Consider the following 19,605-nt stretch of genomic DNA (forward strand, 5'->3'; position numbering starts at 1 on the left):
TTTGACAAAGGAGCCAAAACCATCCAATGGAAAAAAGATAGCATTTTCAGCAAATGGTGCTGGTTCAACTGGAGGTCAACATGTAGAAGAATGCAGATCGATCCATGCTTATCACCCTGTACAAAGCTTAAGTCCAAGTGGATCAAGGACCTCCACATCAAACCAGACACACTCAAACTAATAGAAGAAAAACTAGGGAAGCATCTGGAACACATGGGCACTGGAAAAAATTTCCTGAACAAAACACCAATGGCTTACGCTCTAAGATCAAGAATCGACAAATGGGATCTCATAAAACTGCAAAGCTTCTGTAAGGCAAAGGACACTGTGGTTAGGACAAAACGGCAACCAACAGATTGGGAAAAGATCTTTACCAATCCTACAACAGATAGAGGCCTTATATCCAAAATATACAAAGAACTCAAGAAGTTAGACCGCAGGGAAACAAATAACCCTATTAAAAAATGGGGCTCAGAGCTAAACAAAGAATTCACAGCTGAGGAATGCCGAATGGCGGAGAAACACCTAAAGAAATGTTCAACATCTTTAGTCATAAGGGAAATGCAAATCAAAACAACCCTGAGATTTCACCTCACACCAGTGAGAATGGCTAAGATCAAAAACTCAGGGGACAACAGATGCTGGCGAGGATGTGGAGAAAGAGGAACACTCTTTCATTGTTGGTGGGATTGCAGACTGGTACAACCATTCTGGAAATCAGTCTGGAGGATCCTCAGAAAATGGGACATTGAACTGCCTGAGGATCCAGCTATACCTCTCTTGGGCATATACCCAAAAGATGCCCCAACATATAACAAAGACACGTGCTCCACTATGTTCATTGCAGCCTTATTTATAATAGACAGAAGCTGGAAAGAACCCAGATGCCCTTCAACAGAGGAATGGATACAGAAAATGTGGTACATCTACACAATGGAATATTACTCAGCTATCAAAAACAACGACTTTATGAAATTCGTAGGCAAATGGTGGGAACTGGAAAATATCATCCTGAGTGAGCTAACCCAAACACAGAAAGACATACATGGTATGCACTCACTGATAAGTGGCTATTAGCCCAAATGCTTGAATTACCCTAGATGCCTAGAACAAATGAAACTCAAGACAGATGATCAAAATGTGAATGCTTCACTCCTTCTTTAAAAGGGGAACAAGAATACCCTTGGCAGGGAATAGAGAGGCAAAGATTAAAACAGACACAGAAGGAACACCATTCAGAGCCTGCCCCACATGTGGCCCATACATATACAGCCATCCAATTAGACAAGATGAATGCAGCAAAGAAGTGCAGGCCGACAGGAGCCGGATGTATATCGCTCCTGAGAGACACAGCCAGAATACAGCAAATACAGGGGCGAATGCCAGCAGCAAACCACTGAACTGAGAACGGGACCCCTGTTGAAGGAATCAGAGAAAGAACTCGAAGAGCTTGAAGGAGCTCGATACCCCTTATGAACAACAATGCCAATCAACCAGAGCTTCCAGGGACTAAGCCACTACCTAAAGACTATACATGGACTGACCCTGGACTCTGACCTCATAGGTAGCAATGAATATTCTAGTAAGATCACCAGTGGAAGGGGAAGCCCTTGGTCCTGCTAAGACTGAACCCCCAGTGAATGTGATTGTTGGGGGGAGGGCAGTAATGGGGGGAGGGTGGGGAGGGGAACACCCATAAAGAAGGGGAGGGGGAGGGATTAGGGGGATGTTTGCCTGGAAACCGGGAAAGGGAATAACACTCGAAATGTAAATAAGAAACACTCAAGTTAATAAAAAAAGAAAAAAGAAAAAAAGAAAAAATAAAAAATAAAAAATAATAAATAATAAATAAATAAATAAAAATAATAAAAAGGGTGAAAGTGAAGGGTTTCCATTTTATTGATTGATTGATTGGATTTTTATTAGGAAGAATCCCGAGTCTTATTTTTGGTGGCATTCAAAACCCAAAAGATTCAAAGATTCCGAACTTAAGAACAAGTCAATAGTATGTGACCTTAAAGCACTCTGCATATCAAATCAAGCGATAACTCATTATGAGGAAACTTTCAGCAACTGACCAACTCAGAAGACTTTCGATTGGTACAAAACAGGAAGCTGAAGCTGGATTTAAGACAAACCATGTATAATTTTCCAGAAAGAATCCTGGGTTATTTAGACAGCCTCGAGAGCAAAGAGGCGGGACAGAGGCTTGAGTCACGTGGGAGAAGTATTCTATGGCTTCGGGACCACAGTAGAATGAATTCCTACATTTGAGCAATTTAAGCCTATAGGTTCCTCCAAACAGAAACACAGCAGACATTGGAGCCTAAGGGGTAAGTGAGCAGAGAGACAAACGTGTAGGTGAGTTCAGAAAAAGTCCGGAGACCCCTAGCGAGCACGTGACCCTAACGGGGCACTGCCATCACCTCCGCTTCTGCTAGGTCTGGTGGTTCTCAACCTGTGGGTCGCGACCCCTTTAGGGGACAAAGCCCTGTTTCATAGGGGCCAGATAAGGCCGGCAGGAAACACAGATGTTTGCATTACTATTCCTAACAGTAGCAAAATTACAGTTATGAAGGAGCAATGAAAATAATTTTATTGTTAGGGATCACTACCACATGAGGAACTCTATTATAAAGGGTTGCAGCATTGGGAACCACTGGCCTAGAGGTACAGAAACCCTGACAGCCCAGCGCATAGGCAGCAAGGAGCTGGGATCTCACCTGTCACCCTGCACCTCCCTTCTCCCCTGCGTTCTACCAGGGTCCAGTCTGTTCTAACTCCCCTCTCCACCCCCTGCCCAAGAGTCCTAAGATGACAGCATAGAATGACATCCTGTTCCTTCCTCCGAACATGTCCCTGGCTCCTTGGGGCAGATTTCCATTCAACACAGTCTATTTATAAAATGTCATTGTCAGTGTCAGGGAGAGACAAACGTCTGGAGTCACATCCGTTGACACTTGTGCGTTCTTTGGAATGCAGGGCTGAGGACTACTCACCACATCCACAAGCTGGGATATTTTTAATCCAAAATACACTTTTATGATGTCACTGGAATTCAACACAGGGCGGACCCATTTCTGGTAACCTTGGAACAAATGTCTGAGGAGTGCGTCTTCGTGTTCAGCCACTGAGCTGAGTCCTGCAGTGGCCGTAAGAGTCACCCAGGAACCTGAATTAAAAGAGCAGCAGAAGGGTCAGTTCAGCATCCTGCACCCGAAGCCTTCCTCAGTTTCCCATGGGCCGACTCAGCAGAGGCTCTGAGGCAAGGTGCTCTGAACCCCACTCTTTACCTGCACCCTCCTTTCCTGTACCACACTGGCAAAACCAGCATCTATGATTTTCCAGAGACTTTTCGTCACTGTGAGCACACATAGGTCTCTGAAGTGTCACCTGTAGCCTCCCACCTTATCCCCCACTTCAGGTCTCACCACAAGTGCCACCTTCTTATAGAAATGTGCATTGCCCACACACTAGCGCCCTCATGGCTCCGTGGATTTGTCCTTTACCTTCTCACTTGAGTGTATGTGTGTATGTATGTATAAGCTTTCATTGTATGTATATTGTATATGCATGTTGTCCTGGTATATATGTTATATAAATGCACATATGTATGTGCAATCATCTTAATGTGTGTATATTATTGTATGTACGTATCTATCACCTTCATATGTGGTGTGTTGTACATGCATAGTTTTATAATATGTCTATTGTATGAATATTTACATGTTCTTATTACTTCCCCTCAGACTTCAAGTTGACACACACAGTCAGCATCCATTAGAGTAACAATGATCCACATTCACAACAGGGCCTGACCCCACACCAGACACTCATTTCTCACACATGGGATAAAGGAACCAGGGAAAGGGTCATATCATTACTGGGCACCCACTATATTTCTCCGTCTGTTTTCTTGACTTCTTCCCAATGATGACTTCTATTAGAAGTCCTTCCCTGGTCAGTTCTTAGGAAGAGTTCTTATGAGCTCCTCGGTATGTAAGCCCCTGAAATGATCCTGACTTAAAACTGGAGCCTCCGTTGGAGTACCAACGTAAAAATGTGCTCTAATATAAAGAAGGCTTCTTTACTCAAGCCTGTGCTGGCAAGTCTAAAGCAATGAGATCATTAATTACCATGTTGAGCTTCTCTGTGAATGTCCAATATCCTGTGATAGCCTATAAGATCTAAATCTGTAGGATTTTCTTTACCCAAGAAGACCTCTGATGCCACAGAGGTACACACAATGACCAACGATCACAGGCAAAATGCTCACTCCAAGTTGACTAACCAAATCTAGAGGCTGTCAGTTGGAAGTAGAGAAGAGGATGCCATCCCTTTGGATACATGAGGTCTCCATAGGCAGTTCCCTAACAGAAGTAATTCACAGTGTACACATAACTGCTCTCAGGGCAGGCTGAGGCTCGGAAAGATGGGTTGACTTCAGGATAGACGGGTTGACCGTGCAAATCAGGACAGAAGTTTCTCAAAAGACTAAAAATAGGATGACTATATGCTCCCCCTCCATGCACTCTGGACATTCACCCGAAGAGCTCTGTCCTACTAAAGAGGTACCCTGTTCATTGCTGCTTTATTCACCATAGCAAGAAAATGCAATCTGCCTAGATGTCCATTGATTGATGAGTGGGTGGTGAAAATGTGGTCCATACTGGAATGTTTCTTGGCTGTAAAAAAAATTAAATTATGAAATGCAAAACAAAAATGGATGAAACTGGAAAAATATGAGGTAAACCATGTCAAGAAAGGCAAACACAACATGTTCTCTCCCTCATAGATGGATTCTAACTTCAAATGTTTAAGTCGGAGGATTGACTTTGGACTTCCTACAAAGATGAGCAAAGTAGAAAGGCCCAATGAGACAAGGGAGAAGGTATCTTCAGGCAGAGGGGGTGGAAATCTTAAGTAGGGATGAGGCAGGGGGATGGGAAAGAGGAGAGGGTAAGGGACAAAGTATGAAAGGCCTTGTGGCTTTGTTCTCTTTTAAAGGAGTTTGAATAAAGTTTCCTTACATGGATAATGCTTCTCTCAAAAGCCACGAGTTATGACATAAAAATCTTACTGCCAGGAGTGTGATATCCCCCTATGAGTCATTGGTCAAGCCTGTGGATGGTTAGTTTTTTGTCAACTTGATATAAAACCAATTGTCGTCTGAGAAGAGGAAACTTCAACTGAGAAAATGCCTCTAACAGAAGGGCCTAGAGGCAATGTTGCCAGGGCATGTTTTTATATTAATGATTGATAAAGGGAGGTTCAGCCCCCTGTGGGTGATGCCACCTCTGGGCAGGTGGTCCTGGCTTATATACAAAGCAGGATGAGCAAGCCGTGGAAAACAAGCCAGTAAGCAGTATTTCCGCAGTGGCGTGTGCCTGCCTCCAGGTTCCTGCCTTGCATTCCAGTCCTGACTTCCCTCCGTGTTGGATGATGACCCTGTAAAATGAAATAAACCCTTTCCTCCGCATGTAACTTCCGCTCGTGTTATAGAATAAACAAACTTGGACAGCCTCAAAACAGCGCAGGCTATTGCCATTGGGATTCGTTGCCGACCACAATTACACGGTTATGGTGTTTGATTGAGATGTTCCCTATCTGTTCCGGGTGTTTGAAACTATACTTGGCTCCCAGTCGGTGGCCTAGTTTGGGAAGATTAGGAGATCAGGTCTATGGAGGAACTTTGTGGTCACTGCGGGGAGACTTTGAGAGTTCAAATACCTCTGCCATTTCCTGTTTGTTCTCCGCTTCCTGGTTGAGGTGGAGGGGAGGGTGGGAGGAGGGTGGGGAGGGTGGGAGAGGGAGAGGGGTGGGAGGTGTGGGGGAAATGTACGCTCTCTGCTGCTGCTCTCACCACACCTGTCACCAGACTTCCCTACTGTGACGATGGTGGACTCTTACCCCTCTGAAACCGTAAGCCCAACAAAACTCTCTCTTCTCTAAGTTGCCTTGGTCTCCGCAGTGTTTTATCACAGCATTAGGAAAGCAACTAATAGAGAAGCTCATAACAGAAAGTAGGCTATTGCTGTTGTGGTTGTGGTTGGGTGGGTGGGTGACTTTTTTGTGTGTTGTTTTGTTTTGTTTTTGAGGAATGAGGTAGACTTTGGAACTTTGGACCAGAAAGGCAGTTAAAAGATGTAAGCAGAGTTTAATTAGCTCTCCACGGGTCTTAGCCCAGAACCTACAACTGAGTTTTGCTAAATAGACATGTTAGCAGACCGCCTTCTGTTGTATAATTTAATCCCAACCCCAGGTTTGTACCCTGCCTTTGACCATTTAGTTCCCAGATAAAAGATACACACAACCTTATATTTACAATAAGCTTTAAACAAGAGCTGGGCAGATACCTACCGTCTATGCTATTAGAATCTACTTTCCTATCGATAACCCAAGTTATTACTTAGTGTTTCATCTGGGCCTGTCTTAGCTCCAATTGGTCATCTCTCAGGACCATGTTTTCATGACTTGCCTAACCCATGGTGGCTTCTCTCAAACCTTCTCTCAAGCCTGGGAATCCTAAACCCCACCCTTGGATATACGTGCAGACTCCAGGTCTTGGAGGCTTCCACTTAGCACTACGGTAAGACCAAACCTCTACAGCCTTCTATGTAATTATGTTTACGTTCATGTTTTACTGCTACTCCTTGTCTTCATCAGAGACATTTTTGTGCAGTGATCAGAAGATGTCAATGCAGAGAATCATGACAGTACAAAGTACTGAGAATAACTGGTGAGTGCTTGGCCCTGAATGGGACATCTGTATTGTCCCTCATCAATCCACCTTCGTGTGTGTGTGTGTGTGTGTGTATGAGTGTGTGTATGAGTGTGTGTGTATAAGTGAGTGTGTGTATGAGTGTGTGTATGAGTGTGTGTGTATGAGTGTGTGTGTATGAGTGTGTGTGTATGAGTGTGTGTGTATGAGTGTGTGTGTATGAATGTGTGTGTGTGTGTGGTGTGTGTGTGTGTAACAACATGGCAGTCATAGGAGGAAGAAGGAGAATGATGTCATCATGTTTTAAATACATTTTAAATTTTTAAAAAGGCTGAAGAAAAGGAAGACCTTGCGATTTTCTCTTGGGAAAAGATTTACAGTTTCAAACCTTTAAAGTGTTCTTAGATGTCTTAATTAATAGTTTATAAGTGTTAATATTAATGGGTAAAATACAAGGACTGTGCTTTCTATCAATATATATACCAAGAAGACACTCTGTGGCTATAATTTGATACTTTTTTCAAAATCTGTCATACAAGGAGAGAAAGAGAAAATATGATATTAAATGTTATTCATCCTTTTAAAATGCCTTCCAATATGCGTGGGGAAGAGCCTCACCAGACCCTGTCCCTCGTTGAGTTAATGCCAGCTAGGGAGTGGGAGAGACGTTTTTCTTCAAGAGTGTAGCCACTGAGAAGTTGTCCATGATCCAACACCATGTGATGTAATAACCCAACATCCGTGCAATGCAAGCAACCCTAATTAAACTCAGAGGATTAGTAGGAAAAAAAGACATGAAGGTGGGTGTGGGTCCTGCTGGCAAGACAGAGCTGCAAGAGGGAGTGGGAGGGGAACAAAGGACGTCATGTGTGGGAGTATAAGACCAAAATACTTTATATAATGTATGAATCTGTCAACAATAAATAAAAATTACCTTTCTTTTTAGATTCAAGCTGTTAGTTAAGGTATTCACTCTGTTCCCTGATATTTCTCAATATTCTTTATTCTTCAACTCAATCATTCTTCAGATTAAGGATCAGAGAGACACTGAACCTAGTCTTTTATTCACTAAAGCTACATCATCAAGGCTTTCATAATTGTTAATAATTATGAAATTTTATTAAATTTACATAAATTCTGAGTCGCCGATCAATAATCTCAATCCCCATTTCCTTAGAGCAGAACTAAACCCAGAATATAAGCACATTTCCTTAAAGGTGAACCCAACCTATTCTTCACAGGTAGTGGGGCACAGTTCTTGTGTTTCTGGGTATGGCATTTAGCAGTCGTCAGTAACTATTTTAATGTAAAAGCAGAAAGATAACAGATTACTATAATTAAAATAATTTCTTACTAAGTTTTGAATTTATGTAAGTAAAACAGCTCTCTATTATTTCCAGGCATTATGATTTCCAACTCTTCAAACAGCTAGAAAAACAGATTATTAACATTTTAGATGCTTCTACATCATCTTTTAATTCTCTAATTTTCATTTCTTCATCCTAGCAATTCCATAACATCATGTAATCTCCTTCTAATATTATTTATTTATGAATTATATATAATTTTCTACTTTTCCATCCATACCGTTTCTTCCTGGGGCCACTTTAACTCTCTATACTTGATGTCCACAAGTTCACACTGCCTAATTAACGCAGCAGTCATAGGGCCAGAGGGCACATATATCACCTTATGATTCCACATTCAAGGCCAAGTAGGGCAATAAACTAGTTCTACAAAGGACCATGTAGGTATTTATGGCCTTATGGTTATGCTGTCGAGAACCTTAAAAAGATGGTGTATTAGTCAGGGTTAGACAATAGCAGAAGATGGACTGTAGCTGAAGCTGTTCCTCACCCTTTCTCTCCCACTCAAGAATGCATCCGTAGGAATACAAAATACATTAAAGTGAAAGCATTGATGTGAGAAACAGCCAGAAGTATGGCCTTACAGTTGCATTTATTCATTTAAAGCTCACCCTCCTGGAACTTTAGTGCTTTGGCTGTTATTAATAAGCAGAGAGAGCAGGGAAGCAGGGCAGCAGTAGGTTAAGGAACCTAAAAGCTTCCTGGAAATGTCAGTGGAGGGAAGATGGAGACTCCCTGGAGCCTCTTGTTGGAAAAGGTATTTGCTCACCTCCTCCTCCTCTCACCCCAAGTTCAAAACAGACCTCACCCTGATGGCTTCCCAGCATCTCCTCAACCCACTCCAACCCCTTGCCACCACGGCACAGACTCTGGATCCTTGAGTCCTGCTGTTGCTCTGTCTCTCTAGACTGTTGCCTGCCTACTACCCTGAAGTAAGCATTGAAAACCAGATAAGGAACAGATCTTCCCCTCTCCCTTCTCCCCCCAGATCCAATCCCCCAGACCCAACCAGCTCTGTAGTAGACACATACTGTACCTTTCCATTCTCCCCTGCCCCATCTCAAGCAGACCACACATCTTCTTCTCCTCCAGCCTTCCCCCTGACTCATTCCATTGTCCCAGCACCCAACTCCAACAGGCATTCCCTGAACTCCAAGGTCATGCCAACCAGAGAAGCAAGTAAGCCAAGGAAGCAAGTGTCAGATCTTCCTTCTCCCTACCTTCCTCCATAGCCCATTCCTCAGACTCATCCCCACCTCTGTAGCAGATATCCTGTTGTGGCTTCTCATTCTCTATCCCTATCCCCAGGGACTAAGCTGACACTCATAGAATACCCTGCTTTCTACCTTCTTGTGGACTCCCTCAGTACCCCTCTTCTAGCCCATCCCCTTTCTAAGTACAGCTCTGAATGCCTAGAAACACAGTCTACCTGTAACCCCCAGTGGCTATACCTAGCAGGATCCCAGAAGAATTTCCTACCAAGCAACATACAGCCACCACACCCTCCTAAGAATGAGAGAGGGCAACAGAAAGCAAGGAACAAGAAAACCACCCAACGGACATAAGACCTAGAATTATAATCGTCCTAACCCCAGATGTATAGATATCAACATAAAAACCCAATCTGTTATAGCCAGGATAGTATGTCTCCACTAGAGATCAGCCACCCTACCATAGCAGGCCGTGAGAATACACCATAGCTGAAGCTCGAGACAATGACCTTCAAATAACCTTCATCTATATGATAGAGGTCCTTAAAGGGGAAATTAATAAATGCCTTAAAGAAATCTATGAAAATACAAACACAAGCAGTGGAGGGAAATGAATAAAACTATTCAAATCCTGAGAGTATAAATAAAATCAATTTTTTTTAAATAAGGAAATCTGGAATTGAAACACTTAGGAACTACAACAAGAAGCTTAGCAACAGAATGCAAGAGAAGGAACAGAGAAGCTCATGCACTAAAGACAAGACAGAAGAAACAGATACCTCGGTCAAAAACAAAGCTAAGTGGAATAAAAAGACAAAAATATCCAGGGAATCTGAAACACTATGAAAAGAACAAATTTAGGAATAATAGGAATATTTTCTAGCTCCATCCATTTGCCTAAGAATTTCATAAGCTGAAGGGATTTGAAATCCCATGGGAAGAACAGTATCAACCAACCAGACCCCCAAGAGCTCCCAGGGACTAAACCACCAACCAAAGAGTACACATGGAGGGACCCATGGCTCCAGCTGCATAAGTAACAGAGGATGGCACTGTCTGGCACCAATAGGAGAGAAGTCCATGGTCCTGTGACTCGTTTCCCCAGTGTAGGGGAATGCCAGGGTGTTGAGGTGGGAGTAGGTGGATGGGAGGGAGGGAGAGCATCCTCATAGAAGAAGAGGGAGGGAGCATGGGAGAGGGAGGAACCAGAAAAGGGGATAACATTTGAAATGTAAATAAATAAATATCCAATAAAAACCATTAATAATAAAATAAAAAAAAAGAATGACAGGAATAAAGGAAGGAGAAGAAACCCAGGTCCAAGGCACAAAAAATATTTTCAACAAAAAAATCATGCGAGAAAATTTCTCTCACCTAAAGAAGATGCCTAGGTACACAAAGCACACAGGATAACAAGTAGACTGGACCCGAAAAGAAAGTCCCCTTGGCACACAAAAAAAACAACACTAAGACATGCGGGACAAAGAAAGAATATTAAACGCTGCAAGAGGAAAAGGCCGACTAGCATATACAGGCAGAACTATTAGAATTACATGTGACCTCTCAGCAGACTCCGATGGTCATAAGGGGCTGGATAGATGTGCTACAGATTCTAAGAGGCCATAGACGCCAGGCCGGGCTACTATAACCAGCAAAACTTGCGATCGCAACAAATGGAGAAAATAAACATTCCAAGATAAAAACCAAAATTAAGCAATATGTATATGCAAATCCAGCCCCACAGAAGGTGCTAGAAGGAAAACTCCAACCTCAAGAATGTAATCAGACCCAAGGAAACACAAGGAATGACAAATCTCAGACAAGCAAACAAAAAGAGGATGACACACACACACAGCCACACAGCCACAGACACATAAAGTGTGGGCGCTTTAATACCTGATAAAATAGACTTTGAATCAAAACTAAACAGAGGAGACAGTGAAGAACGCTACACTCTCATCGATCTGAACATTCCACAAAGACGGCATTGCTTGGTACCGGAAAGTACTCAGCAGGGTACCAAAGGAGAAACAGCAATACCAACCCAGCTTACAAATCCTCCATCAGCCATGGTGACCTGTTTGCAAGACAAGCTAGTGCAATGGTAGCCCAAACCAATATCAGATTCGAATTAAGGCTCTCTTCATAGGATGGAATCCATACCCAGCACTGCCTGCATGAGCAAGAACATGAGAGCCCGGTGGCCTAGAGTAAAACCAAATACTATTATTCTGCTAATGTAGCAATAAAATGCCTCCTGGTGACATTCTGCTATACTCATAGATCAGCGCCTTGCTCAACCATCATCAGAGAGGCTTCCTCCTGCAGTAGATGGGCAACTAATAAAAGACCTAAACTCAACCCTAAATAGGATGTCTCCATCAAATCCTTCCCCTCTGGGCTCAGGAAACCCTGTGGAAGAAAGAAAAAGTGTTAAGAGCCAATGTGGCAAGGGTGGGGCAGAAGACACCCAGAGGCCCAGTCGACACTATGTGGTAGAGAAATGGGAGAAAGAGCAGCAGAATGGTTTGGGCACTGTGAAGAGAGGCAGAACTGGAAATGCAGGAGTGGTGAAAGACCCCCGTGTGTGTGGCCTGTGCTGCCACCCAAGACTATGGTGATGCCCTAGCCTTTGTTGCTGCTGAAGGTCATGTCTGGGTCCTGCAGCATGAGAGTCTGCATTGACGTCCTTGGCCCGTGTTACCATCAAAGGCTATGTGGTCTAGGCTGCCACCCGGGGTCATACTGACGTCTGAGGGCTGCACAGACCTGGCCCAAGCAGTGCAAGAGAGCTGGCCTTGCCCCTTGCTAACTACAGCACTCCTGGCCCTCACTGGCTTCAAGAGTGAACCACATCTTACTTAGGCAACACAGTCGAGCTGGCCCTAGTGGCGAAGGTGCAGGGCCGCCAGCCCTAGGGACAGGAGCATGGAAGAGTTGGCCCCACCCCTTGCATCTGCCCTCAGAGATAATACCAACATGGCTAACATTTGACTGACAGCGCCTTGGTTCGAGATATCTGGGGCAGCAAGGGGAACTCCCACTGCTACCAATTAAAGAGACAAATTGCCCCGTCTTCTAGCATCTTTTTTAGTTTTTACTTTTTCAGATTTATCTTTTCTCCTATGTGTACGTGCGTGCGTGCGTGCATGCGTTTCCAGCGCATGCGTATATGCAGTACTTGAAAGCCTGGTGCCCACGGAATTCAGAAGACAACTTCTGATCCCCTAGAACTGCAGTTACAGATGCTTGTGAGCCACTATGTGGGTGCTGGGGATTCAACTGGGGTCCTCTGCAGAGGAGTAAGTACTCTTAGCCACTGGACCATCTCTCAGTCCAGTCCTTCATCATCTTTGCTTCTTTACAAGAGTGACATCAGAAGTATTGCTTACTGTAGTCAGATGAAAAGCATATAATCAATACTGTTAGCGTTAGTGTTAAACAGTCCTGTAACTATGAAAAACACCTGCCCGGTGCGCCAGGGAGAGGTCGGTCTCCCTCTCTGTCTCACTGGCACCACCTGACTAAGCTACTGGGTCACAGGCTGAACTGCCTAGAGCCTCTCTATTCTAGTTTAACCCAGTTAGCACCAATGTTGTCTCAAATGGTCAATTGAGACACTCGAGTGATGTCAATAACTACAGAGTAACGTCCTGTATCTGTCTGTGCATGTGCATGTGTACACACACCTCTCTCTCTCTCTCTCTCTCTCTCTCTCTCTCTCTCTCTCTCTCTCTCTCTCTCTCTCTCTCTCTTCATAGGTTTCTTAGCTCAAACAGCCCTGGGCCCAGAGAATATTTATGTGAGAATATTTATGACGTAGGTCTTGCTAAGGACAAACAACGCCCTTGTCGTTGAATTTTCAGGCCCATCCAGAAAACTGTACAAATACTTTGTACAGTTCTTTTGAAGGGAAATAAGGGAGCTTGTGCTTGTGTCTAAGCTTATCCGGGTCTTGCTTTTCACCCGGTTCCAAGAGTAATATGTGATTCTGCTCCCCCGTGAAAGAAAACACATTTCAAACTGTCTGACCAATCCAAAAGGTGGGGCTCCCGTAGCACATAAACCCATACTGCTTAGAGCAGACTAAATGTTTGTGTGGCCCAAATTTATATGTAGACGCCCCCAAGCCCTAGGTGAGTATGTTTGAAGACTCAGCCCCTAAGGAGAGGGACCAGAGGAAGGGGCTGTGTGAGGATCCAGGAGAAATACCTGCCATCCAAGAAGGGAGCTCTCACCAGGAATGCTGGACCCTGAGCATGAACTTCAGGCCTCAGGACTTGGAGGAATGGTTGCCTATTGCTTAAATCACCAACTTGTGGTGTTTACTGCATTGTGGCAAGCTGGAACTGACAGGGACAAGTCTGCTTTGACCAAAGCAAAATTCACTGAAGCAAACAAGCTTTAAATAAATAAAATAAAATAAAATAAATTCATGCCTTAGAAACTATGGCATGATCAGGAGATGAGCCCAGACGAGTTAACGATCTGTCCTTTTAAAATAAAATATTAATGACAGTGGGCATATTCTTTCAAACTATATCCTTGATAAATATTTGATGACGGGTGATGAGTGAACAAATGAATTAGCAGTGGTCACGATCTATGACAGACGAGGCAGAGGCCCTGGCTCCCTGAGGTACAGAAAACTACAGGTAATCAAGAGTTCAGGAATGAATTGGTTCTGTCTTGCGAGCTGATTCATCCTTTACATTGATCGTATAAAACCAACACTCTAAGAGGCACTCCATTGCCCGCTGGCATGGCCAGAAGATGCTCTGAGATGTTAGGAGAGGCAGGTTTGGAATCTCTAGGAAGCCTGCATTCCCCATCTTCAGTGTCAGTGAAGAACAGTGGTAAGGGGGAAATTATAGAGAAGGCAGAACGCGCTGAAAAGGCTCTCCATGCTAATCCTCCCTGTGTTGTCAGCTGAAGAGGCTGTGATACCGAGAGAGGAGCGATTTGCCTAGCTCTAGGCTGGAAATAAACAGTAGCTGGTGATCTTCAGACTGCAAAGTCGGACCATCCTGCATGCCCATGATTATGTGAGGGTTGAAAGGTGGTGGGTGATTTGTCTTCACTGTTATCCCCTAATATAGATATAGATTAGATATGGGTATAGATTAGATATAGGTATATGAAGTGTGTGTGTGTGTGTGTGTGTGTGTGTGTGTGTGTGTGTGTGGTAAAAGTGGTCTCAACGGCCTGATTCTAGGAACATGTGTTCATTAGTATCGATGTCTTTGATGATGTTTGGTGACACCATGCAGTTTCCAGAGTGCTTTACTGTTTGCTGTGGTCTGGATCTTCAGTGGTCCCAAGACCCATGTGCTGGGTGGTGGCTCTTGAGATGTACCCCAACCTTTAAGAAGTAGAATGGGGAAGATCTTTACAGTCCTGAAGGGTACATTTGAGGGGATTATAAGATACTGGAATCCTCTTCTTTTCGTACTCGGGCTCATGAGATAAGCAGCCCCCCCCCCACAAGTCTCCCCTCCTGCCACGATGGGCTGGCTCAGTCCCTAAAGAAGATCAGTTGATCATAGACTAGAAAATCCAACTGCAAGATAAAATAAACATTTTACACTCACAAATTGCCCACTGCATGTACTTCGCCACATGCTCGACAAGCCTGGTGTCTAGTGCGGCCCAGCACTTGGAAGAGTCTGAGATTCTAAAACTAAGGCACAAATGATATCAGTGTGATCCCAGGAGAGCACTCCACCCTGGTGCTCCACAATCTGCTCAGGAGTTCCCTTTCTGTAGCTGATGTCTGGCCTTCGGGCTTCATCACTTTGCCCAGAGATTCTCTAGTGGAGGTTATCAGTCTGCAATCATTCTCCTTGGAGGTAGACAAAGAATATTTTACAGGAAGGAAATGTTCCTTCTTTAAATGAAATCCTTATTCTCCCCCCCTTATCTCGTGGCTTTGAAACGATCTCTCGAGCATCTATTAAATGTGTGCCTTGCAGCAGCCACCTGACAGGGCTTTCTCAGTCTCTCTACTTACACTCTGGGTTTTCCTGGAAAAAAAATAAATACTTTCTCTACAGCCAGACAGGTAAATTCTCAAGTAGAGGACCAGAAAAAAAAAGGACAAACAGAGCCAGAGAACACATGGTTAAAGTCAGAGGCTTCTTTCTATGCCTCCTGCTGCTTTTTTCCACACAAGGAATTTGGGGCCTGGAATGTCCTTCTCTTGGCTCAGAATGCCAAGACCCTCGCCAAGTTCCTCCCTCATTAAAACAAGAATCTGGCAGATCTATGCTGAATAACAGTGCGTACCAGGCCCAGAGTTAGAGGCTTGATATCTGGTCCTGATTCAATCTCCATCTTAAGCAAAGCCTGTGCCAGGTAAGGGTGAGGCAGGTGACTGTCTGGGTCCTCCTGTGCTTACAGGAGACTTGGCATCCTGCAGTAGCCCCAAAGTATGGCACACTAGTTGAGACCTTTTGGGTTTAGTTTAGGAACTATAAAAGAGAACGCTTAATGTGTCACTCCTTGGGCACAGCCCTCCACTGGTGCCCAGTGCCAGCTCCAGGCAGAATTCTTCCTCTGGAACCAAGGCTCTCCCTTCTAGGTTCTTTATTCCTGACGAATTTTCCTGGTCTCAGACCACCACAGCCCCTTCCTCTCTTCCCGTTTCCATACCAGTCTTCCTTTTCTCAGAGTCTGACAAACTCACTCATTTGGAGGAATAACTGACAAGAAAACCAATGAAACTTCCCAAGGTTTGTTACAGATATTGCTAAAGATAGCATCTTTGGTGACCCTAGACTATGAGAGAAAAGAAATGATTGAAAAAGTTTTAATAGTTGAATAGTTTCAACAACAGTGGTGGAGAGACGCAATGCTTTTGACTTTTTTTTTTTTTGCTGTATTTTGGTTTCTCTTTCTATTATTAATGCCACAGGAATGGCAGTCGCTTCTGCTAGCGTGTGCATCTGGTACTCGGAGTGAAAACAAACAGTAAATATTTGATGGATTCTTCCAAGCTTGGGAGTTTATTAGAATGACTTTTCTCTATTCTCCCATGCTGCTGCACACCCTGGGAGTATTCCCAGGGTATAGAGGATGCCTAATAAATATTCATTAAGTGAATAAACAGACATCGTCCCATAGGAAGGGGGCCGGGAAGGCAAATCAGCCAGGGTTCCTTTTCTTTGGGAACATACACAAGCACGCAGATGTGAAAAATGAACACAAGAGCTGTCTCACAGCAATACGCAATGTTCTTAGCTACCAAACCCAAAAGTACAAAAAGGAACGAAAGGGTATCCAGTTTTGTCTGAAAAATAAACCTGTGTAATTAAATATTGTTACATTGAATAGTAAGATGCAGAAACATAAGGAAGGAGAGGTCCATCCAAAATTCGCACCAGCTCCCAAGGTTTCAGAGCGAGGTTGGTCCCAGGTTATTAGATTATCATCATGCTCTCTGAGAAACATACACACAGAGAATACAGGTCCACACCGTTGCAGCCTCCACACTGGAGAAAAAGTCCCAGGTTCTCTTGCACTTTCAATTTTCCGATGGACTATTTATTTACTGTGCACAGAGGACACAGCAGCCGTGAACCTAGAGTTAATGCTAATTATCTTTGCTAACCACTGAGGGAGGGGCTATCCTTGGGAAGTGCTTTGTAAGAACCAATTCTTTCAGAGTAAAAGGAATGTCTTCATAAATTAAGGCAAAAGAAGTCAGATGGATGAACACTCATCATATGCCAAACAGCCAAAAGTTGACTATCATTATGACTGCGAGGCTATACTTAAGACTTTTCGGAGAACAGAGCTGGTGCTGTTTGGAACGAGCTTGGTGTCCCCTGTACTCAGATGTTACTCTTCCTGCTTTGGAGCATGGACATGGTAGAAGGCGACTTCTGAAGGTATGTAAGGCAGTGTTCATGCAGATCTCACAGCCTATGACGTTTAAGTGTAGGATTTGGTTCTACAAGTTCAGCTCTCAGTCTAAAAGTTGTAACAATCAAATGTTTTGGAAAAAAAGAATACCACTGAGAAATAAAGACAAATTACTAATGGAACAACACTTCTCAAGATCTTGCTCTTAGCTTCCTGACAAAACCTCTTTGTTTCTAAGTTTTGTAACAAATTATTCCAAATCCCAGAAAACTGGTGTGTAAGTGACCACTGTCCACTAAACCTTCAGGAGTGCCATCCTCGTTGCCTGACCCCTCCCTTTGTGTTTTTATCATCTATTAATTCTCTTTTCTCATCAACAATCCCTTTTTCCATTGGTCACATAGCAAACAGACATTTGGTATTATATTTGCTAACCACTGAGGTTATCCTTGGGAAGTGCACTGTAGGAACCAATTCTTTCACAATAAAAGAAACATAGTAATAAATTAAGGCAAAGAAAAAAGTCAGATGTATTCTAAACATCCAAACGTGGATAATCATTTTTATGACTTGCAAGACATTGCACAGACATTTTATTATGATATTGAAATAAACAAAACTTCCTAGTTTACAAAAATGTATTACATTATTAACAGGTCCACGGGATACATTGTAGAAAATTAAATATCTACCCAGAGACCCGGCAATTGTTGGTTGACGTGATATGAAATATCCACGTAGTAAATTTCTGCTGAGCACTTTAATAATCCTGGGAGCAACCTGCAATGCACACAGTAACATTTCCAAACTCTTTTATGTCCATCCAGTTCATGATGCACAGTGACTCCAAAGAGCAGCATGAGGAAATGAGCAAGCCTTAAACCGTACTCAAAAGCGCTGGCTTCTTTAGCAATCCGTTTATAGAGATCTCGTGGAGTTCTCCATCTGAGGTACATGTTAAACGTTACCTTGAAGGGATCAACGTCTGGCTTTGACACTAGTACCGTGACCCACAGGTTTGTTTTCTCTCCTTTGAGGAACCTGACACCCGCAGTTTAGTTTAAGGTGATCTTACCTGAGAGAGTGGCACTGAGAACCAAGAAGACCCTTAGGAAGCCTGTCATGACGTCTGCTTCAGAGAGACATTTTCCTTTCAAGCGCAGAGTGTTTCCACTGGAAAGGATCAGGGTTTAAAAAAACAAAATGTGAGTGGTTCAAAGCCTGATGAAACCCAAGGGGACCGTGACCAGCTGCCTGATGAAAATAGTCACAAGTCACCTCCCGTTGTCGGTGTGGGTTTCTTAAAGTGCACTTTCCTGATGCTCAGTGAGCTGTCAGGTCTTGTGAGGCTAAAAGCATCTCTCTGGGTCCTAACTCCTGACTTAGCTTATTAATTCACCGTCTTACAGAGAGAGATAGGACGGGAGAGAAGGGTGAGGCTCTGTGATTTTTGAAACACCACTGTGGTGTTTTCTTGTGTCTGTAGATCTGTGGAATGAGGAGACCTGTGTTTCACAGCGTCTGCCGTGGAGACAAGTGGAACCCTGCCTGCTAGTCCTTTCTCGGTTTGGACCAGGAATGTACAAGCGAGGATGGGGTCCAGCCACCACCACCTGTGTCTGATAGCATTCGTGCATGTGGACATGAGACTATCTCTCTGTTCCTTTGAACCTGCTGGTCCCCCTCGTCCTGGCTGCAGCAGACATGGTGGGAGGGATATCTCTCAAGAGGCTGAAACATTATTTTCCCTGTTTTACCTTCTTCATGGTCCATGGACTGTCTTCCTTTTCTTCTGTATACACATGGGGCAGGAGGGTGGGGGCAGCATGAAGAGGCTTTGGCCGGCACAGATCTAATCAGTGAGCAAGTGTAAAGTTGGAGCCAGTAAAGTTGGTGTGACAGATTATGGGGTAGCATCCAGGCACCAGATGAATTTGATTTTACAGGGATGGATTTTGTGCAGTTTTAGGGTTCCTTGATGATATCTCCTTAATCTTCTACTAACATGTGTCAGTCAGCTTCCTGTCACCGGGACAGAGATTTGAGATCAATAGCTAATAACAAAAGATGGATTGGGGCTCACACAGATCTCAGTCCTGTGATCAATGGCTTGAGTCTAAGCCGTGCACAGGCTAGGACATGCTGGTGAGGATGTCCTACTAGCAACTTCCAGATGCCCAGATGGTGTTCTGGGGCGAAATGTAACAAGACAGAATAAACCCTGCCCTACGAGGCAGGACACCCAAGCTCTGGCCTCCTGTCTGTCCAACTTAGGCTCCTGTCCTTCCAACTCAGGCACCATTTATACCTCTATCCCACCTGCCTGTCTCTGATATACACCCCAAGCTCCTGCGGGAGGCCGGCTGGGTCTCCTTGGCCTGTCACACATGAATATTTAAGATTAGCCCTGGAGAAATGCAAATCAAAACAACCCTGAGATTTC

At 43.9% G+C, this 19,605-nt stretch overlaps 1 protein-coding gene across 3 annotated transcripts in view; it reads right to left on the reverse strand.

Moving 5' to 3' along the window:
• The window catches only part of Chrnb3 (cholinergic receptor nicotinic beta 3 subunit), a 42,379-nt gene extending 23,947 nt beyond the window's left edge, over positions 1-18,432 (reverse strand). Inside the window, exons 1-2 of one of the 3 annotated variants that reach the window (XM_039094179.2) lie at positions 5,731-5,855; positions 3,000-3,172 (exon numbers count right to left, since the gene is read on the reverse strand). Coding sequence is in view for 1 of the 3 variants with exons in the window: in NM_133597.2 (NP_598281.1) it covers positions 3,000-3,172; positions 18,238-18,286 (222 nt within the window). In the remaining 2 variants the exon portion in view is untranslated. Of the gene's footprint in view, positions 1-2,999; positions 3,173-5,730; positions 5,856-18,237 lie in introns of those variants that run through there. The other 2 variants (NM_133597.2, XM_039094178.2) reach the window with 2 other exon arrangements.
• Positions 18,433-19,605: the final 1,173 nt, after the last annotated feature.

Source organism: Rattus norvegicus, chromosome 16 (genome assembly GCF_036323735.1).
Source record: "Rattus norvegicus strain BN/NHsdMcwi chromosome 16, GRCr8, whole genome shotgun sequence".
Lineage (NCBI taxonomy): Eukaryota > Metazoa > Chordata > Mammalia > Rodentia > Muridae > Rattus > Rattus norvegicus.